Raw genomic sequence first — 6000 nt, 5'->3', positions numbered from 1 at the left:
GGGGGGGGGGACGGGACGGGGCCGGGGGACCCCCGGCTGCAAAGTAGGGATGGCAGCTCTGCCTCCCCGAGCCGGAGGGGAGAGCGAAGCAGCACCGCGGCTCGGCGCGGCTTCCCCGGAACAGGGAGCGAAGCAGCAGCGGCAGGAGGGAGCGAGGGGATTAAAAAAAAAAAGGGGGGGGGGGGGGAGGAAGGGAAAAATAAAAATAATTGGGAAAAGAGCCAAGGCGGCGCGGAGCGCTCCCCGCCCCCTGCTCCCAGCCGCGGCTCGGGGCCGCGCCGAGCCCGGGCTCCCGCAGACAAAGGGGCGGCGGGGGCGGCCCGGGAGCTCCTCCCGCCTGCCCGGGGCGGGGGGAGAAAACTCACACCCGCGGCGGCGCAGGTGGGGCCCCTCGGCGGCAAGTTTTCTCGGGGTAGGGGGACGAAGTTGTGCGGGGGCGGCCCCGCCGTGCTCGGGTCCGTCTCCCCCCCCGCCCCGGCTTTGTTCCCGGGAGGATGCGGCGCGCCTAGCCCCGGCCGAGGCGGTGGGGCCGCAGCGGGGGCAGGGGCAGCCCTCCGCCGGAAAACTCCGCGCCGCCCCCCTTCCTCCTCCTCCTCCTCCTCCTTCCTCCTCCTCCTCCGCAGAGCCCCGGCGCGGAGCGATGCTTCCCCGGGCGGCGGGCGGCGATGGAGCGGGGCGGTAGCGCGGCGCCGCGGTGCAGAGCAGCCCCTCGGGCAGCCGCCCGCTGCCCCTGAGCGGCGGCGAGGAGGAGGAGGAGGAGGAGGAAGGCCGGGCGAGTGAGCGGGGCGGCGGCCCCGTCGGACCGCGGCCATGGAGGAGTGGCGGCAGTGCGGCCGCTGGCTCATCGACTGCAAAGTTTTGCCCCCCAACCACCGGGTGGTCTGGCCCTCGGCGGTGGTCTTCGACCTGGCGCAGGCGCTGCGGGACGGGGTGCTGCTCTGCCAGCTGCTCCACAACCTCTCCCCCGGCTCCATCGACCTCAAGGACATCAACTTCAGGCCCCAGATGTCCCAGGTAGGAGGGGAGGGAGGGATGGATGGATGAGTGGGTAGGTGGGTGGGTGGGGGACCCCCACGAGCACGCCCTTCCCTGCCTGCGGGTGCTCCTCTCGCAAAACTTGGTGGGATGCGTGAAGGCGAGCGGGTTTGGGGAGGGGGTGCGTGGGAGGCAGACTGCTTCAGCCCCCCCAACTGCCCTTCAGCCCCCCCCCCCCCAGCCCCGTCTGTAGCTGCCGGGTTTCTCGCCGGTCGTGCCCGGGCGGCCGGGGGGGGCAGCGCCGGTGGGAACCGCGGCAGACGGGAAAGGGCGCCGGGGCGGAGAAAAGACACCCCGGGAAAGAGGGAAGGATTCCCCCTTCTGTTTACAGTCACCGCGAAACAAAAGCAAATAATAGGGCTAAGAGGAGGGGATGGGATTATTTCGGGGTTCTTAACGAGGCACTAGTTCGGCTTCGATGCGCTGGAGGAGCAGGCGGTCCTGGGAGGGTACTGGCCTTGAGGACAGAACTTTGGCCGGGAAGATTAAAAGCAAAATAAGCAAATAAATAAATAAGAAAAAACCCAAACCCACCACCAAACCCTGACGCTCCGCAAGCCTGTCCCAAGCCCGGCTGGGCAGGCAGCGCGGCCATGCGGTGCCCGTCCCCCCCCCCCCCCTGCCCCGGGGCCGGGGCTCCCGGGGCCGCAGCCCCGTTCGAGCAGCAGCTGCTTCGGGGCGATGGGTAATTCGGGCCTCGGTTCAGCGACCCCAGCTGCGCTCCGGCCTGTCCGGCTCCCCCGCCTGCACCGCTCTCATCGCGGCTTTCGGGTCTGGGAACTTTAAAGGTTTAGGGCTCCTTCCTTGGAACTGTTTCCAATTTCTGGTTGTTTTGGTGGAAGCAGGCTTAAACAAACGAGAAAAAAAAAAAATCAGCTCTGGTTGTTTTGGGTTTAAATGCTCTGCTTATGTTTTTGCAAGCCGAGCTGCGCGGTATTTGCATGGAAATTGGGAAGTGAAATCAATTAGAAACAAATGAAACGGGGTACTTTGTCCTCCCTACCCGGCAGCCCCCGTGTTGACAAGCGGACAGTAAACTTGTCTTCTATTTTTGAACAACAACAACAACAGGTTTTTCTGGTGAAAAGGAAGGGAAATTTCCTGGTAGCAAGGGCACACGAGACTCTGTTTAACTTTATTGAAGCGTTCAAAGATAAATAACGTATAATGTTAACATGACTTCTGGATATGTGCTGTGCAAGCACGCTGCTTATCCGGCAAGTGCCTTCCACTTCTTCTGCCACAGTTCTGTTCCAGGGCAATGGTGGCTTTTGTCTGTTCGGCCTCCTCACCCAGCAAGACGTAACCCTGCGTGCTGGGGGGAGCTGCTGTGATTGAGGACAGCCGGGAGCTCCCCGGCGAGTTGTTCAGGCCCGAAACTTGGAGCCGCGCTTTGGGGAGCGAAGCGCGTTTTGCCGCGTGCACGTGAACGCGAGGATGCCGCTGCTTGCTTGCGGAGTCAGAGACCTTGATCCCGCAAAGCACCGGGGCGGGAAGCCCCAACCATATGGTGAAAACCAGCCTGTGTCGGCTCTTGCGTTGGTGCGTGAGACCTGCTGGCGCTGAGTAAATAACAACACGTACTGATGCCTCCTCCCAGGGTGGAACAATGCTGTGAGATTTCCTCTTAGATTTCCAGGCTATAAACTGATCAAACTGTCTTCTGTACAAACTGATGTTTCCAAATATAAACTGTCGCGCTGGAGCTGTAGATGTGCAGGGACTAGTGCTTTCTTAGAACATGCTGAGAATGGCATACTATGCTTTTCTTTTTTTTTTCTTCTAAGGAAATATTATAGCCCTACAAACCTAATGTCGGTTCAATATTTGCCCTGTGGGGAATTAAGAATGGGTTTAAAAAATGGTAGCTGCGATCTAGGGAAGATCCCAGTGGTAGTTTGGAAAGGAGGCTCTTGCTACCCTTGCTGAGGCAGGTGTTGCTTGCTGGAGGTGACGGTTTACAGCTCAGCTGTCCTTAATGAAATTGCTTTCTGCCTACCCCAGCCGGCTGCTTTCCTGGCTTTGGGAGGAGCGAGAAGGGAACTGGCTGAATTGGGTGGCTTTGGTGGTCACCTCTGCGAGAACCTGGTTGTCGGAGCGGGCTGGCACAGCCTGGCCAAAGCTGAGCCCACGGGGATGCGCAGAGCCATCGCCTAGCATGGGAGTGGATGCTATGGCGAGACTCGGCTGATGCTTGTCCTCGGCCAGGATGGGACCCAAATCAATCTTGAGTCTTTATACTTGCTCTTACGTATTTGGTGTTTCTCTGGCAATTCCTGAATTTGGGAATCTGGCTTCTCCCCCAGGGTAGCTAAAGACAGGAGGCGTCTTGCTGCTCTTTACCTTCTGTGCATCCGCAGCGCTGGCAACCCGGGGAGGAGCGAGGAAGGGGGTCTGAGCCCAGCCGGGCTGGGGGCAAACATCCCTGCAGTGCCTCAGCCTCGCTGCAGCTATCGGTGAGCAGTTTAGTCTCTGCGGGCCAAATTTCAGAAGAAGAGTGTAGGAACCCATGTTTGTCACACAGCTGTGATGCGTTCGGACACGGGGGTAGGGATGTGCAAGACAGAGTGCGCCTAGAAACTTCAGAGGCTGTTTTTGATGATAAATGCACGTTTTGCCTGACTGGCTGGGCTGGCTAACCAGCCGTCTGCCTTCCTACAGAGATTTCTTTTTTCATTATTCAGTCAAAATGCCAGGGGGCAAGACACTTGTGCTAGGCTTGAAACACCCAGTAATATTCTGTCATCCACCTTTCCCAGTGAATTAAATGGGGTTGTGCAGGTGTGTAATGAGAAACAGATTTTTGCCCAAGGTGAGCATCATTTCAAAGGCCAGAGGTGAAATCGCATCTCTCTGCAAAGAAACGCTTTGAGATCCAGACACTATTGTGTGTTTGTTTGGTGCGTTTTGTTTGTTTTTTTTTAATCTCCCCCCATGCTGATTTGTTTTTACGTGCAGCGTTGAAGGTGTGCTGCGTGGTGAGGTTAGAGCATCGGGTCCTGCTCGCAGCACAGCGAGGCCAGCCGTGGATGAGGCTGCAGGGACTTGTGCTCCCTGCTGTGGGGAGATGAACTGGCGTCCCCGTCCTCCATAGAATCATAGAATGGTTTGGGTTGGAAGGGACCTTAAAGATCACCTAGTTCCAACCCCCCTGCCATGGGCAGGGACACCTTCCACTAGACCAGGTTGTTCAAAGCCCCATCCAGCCTGGCCTTGAGCACTTCCAGGGATGGGGCATCCACAACTTCTCTGGGCCAACTGTTCCAGTGCCTCACCACCCTCAAACCTCCTAAAACCTTCCCGTCCTTGTTCAGCAGGGAAACCAGGCTGGTGAAATGGCTGGGCTGGCCACGCAGCAGTAGTGTACTACTTGACATTTAAATAAATAAATGAGTAAAATCACCTCATTAGGCTGCGATCTCAAGCTTGCTTTATTTTCATGCTCAATTCCAGAGACCGGAGTCCGGCGCTTGGCAGTGCCTGGTAGGCTGGGATGACCCAAAGCTACTGAACCTCCACAGAGACTAACAAAATAAGCAGGAAAAAAAGTCTTAAAGCCCAGCTTTCTTCTGAGAGTTAGTGGACGTGAGGCCAGTTTTGATGAGCCCGGAGTAAAACTTCATTTCTGCTAATTGCTTTTGCTGTAGAGGCTGTTTCTGGAGAGTTGGGAATGGGATGTGTGTACTTGCCCTCAGTACTTATTGATCGTTACGTCTATTACCCTGATTGGATTTTAGGGGGTGTAATTCAAGCTGGTTTTCCGGCCAACGGAGAGTGTGTGATGCAAAGGACATCTTTATTTGCAAATGTGAGCAGATGTAGCACCCCTCAGGCTTGCAATCCCTGTCCCCAACTCTCAGTACAGCGTTTCTCCCCCATCCCTGCGCGGAGCCGTCTCCAGATCCCCACTTCTCTCCCCGTTCCCCTGTAGCTGGCACGAATTTCCCGTCCTCTGGCGCTGTGTGGTACAGCTGCTCTTGCATCCCAAGCTCCTTTTTTGAGTAAGATGGAGATCTCTGAGCTTTGGATTTTCATCAATAATTAGGTTTTAATCGTAATTTTGTTAAGTCTCTGGTCAAATGCAAATTAAATGACTCTTCACTTGTGTTTCAGCGTGGTGAGGCATAAAAAATAATATGTGCAATAAAAAAATTGCACATTTGGGTGAGGTTGATGTTTGCTGTGGGTTTTATTTGTGGTTTGGTTATTTTTTTAAAATTTTTTTTTTTGCACTTGCCTTAGATAAAATTAATCCTTCCTGACAGGGACTTGGGTGTGTACAGACATTGGTAGGGAAGCTCGGGCGAGCCCTGCTGCAGGCTGCTCCCCGCTCGGGCAACGCGCTTTGCTTAGGCAGGCGTATGGGCAGAGACCACACGGGAGCTGGATCAACTGTGCCGGGCACCTTTGCAGGTGGGGGATTGATCAGGAATTATCCTTGAAGACAGAAAACTTGGGACATGCTTGCAGGGTGCCAGGTCACTGTCCTTTCTCCGGTGGCATGCTAGCACCCTGGTTTAATTCCCCTGGTGTCTAGCAGACCTGGTTCAGCCTCTTGGCACTTGTGGTGATGCTGTGGAGGGCTATATGGAAACGTATGCCTCTTGGTGAAGTGTTTGTATCGCAGGTGCCCGAGAAGCAGCAAGGAAAAGCGAGCCAGTGTGCAAGGTGCGGCGGGGGCCTGACACCATCACCAGCGTGTCTGGGGGGTCTCAGCCTGCGCTCTGCCCTCCAGCCCGGCTCCAGCAGCGTTTCTGCTTCTAAATCTCTGCAGCGGAAGGAAATGTGGGTTCCTTCAAGGGAGAACAACTAAGAAAAAAGCAATACACCCCCCCCCCCCCCCCCCCCCAACTCCTGCCTCGTCTTCCCGTTGCCCCTCTCCAAACCCTGCTCTTGTTTCCTTGGCTCTTTGGCCATAACTAGCCAGGGAGGAACTGCAGGAGCACGACCACCGGTTGTGCTTGA

General features: G+C 56.5%; 1 protein-coding gene across 5 annotated transcripts in view; it reads left to right on the top strand.

Annotated features, from left to right (window-relative positions):
* The first annotated feature begins 498 nt into the window (after positions 1 to 498).
* The window catches only part of VAV2 (vav guanine nucleotide exchange factor 2), a 153946-nt gene continuing 148444 nt past the window's right edge, over positions 499 to 6000 (top strand). For all 5 annotated transcript variants that reach the window (XM_076355387.1, XM_076355385.1, XM_076355386.1 and 2 more), the window contains exon 1: positions 499 to 1014. In XM_076355387.1, coding sequence (XP_076211502.1) covers positions 811 to 1014 — 204 coding nt within the window. In that variant the 5' untranslated portion in view covers positions 499 to 810. The remainder of the gene's footprint in view (positions 1015 to 6000) is intronic.

Source organism: Aptenodytes patagonicus, chromosome 18 (genome assembly GCF_965638725.1).
Source record: "Aptenodytes patagonicus chromosome 18, bAptPat1.pri.cur, whole genome shotgun sequence".
In the NCBI taxonomy this organism is placed as follows: domain Eukaryota; kingdom Metazoa; phylum Chordata; class Aves; order Sphenisciformes; family Spheniscidae; genus Aptenodytes; species Aptenodytes patagonicus.
Note: the sequence above shows the minus strand (reverse complement) of the source record. Positions and strands in the feature narration are given on the sequence as shown.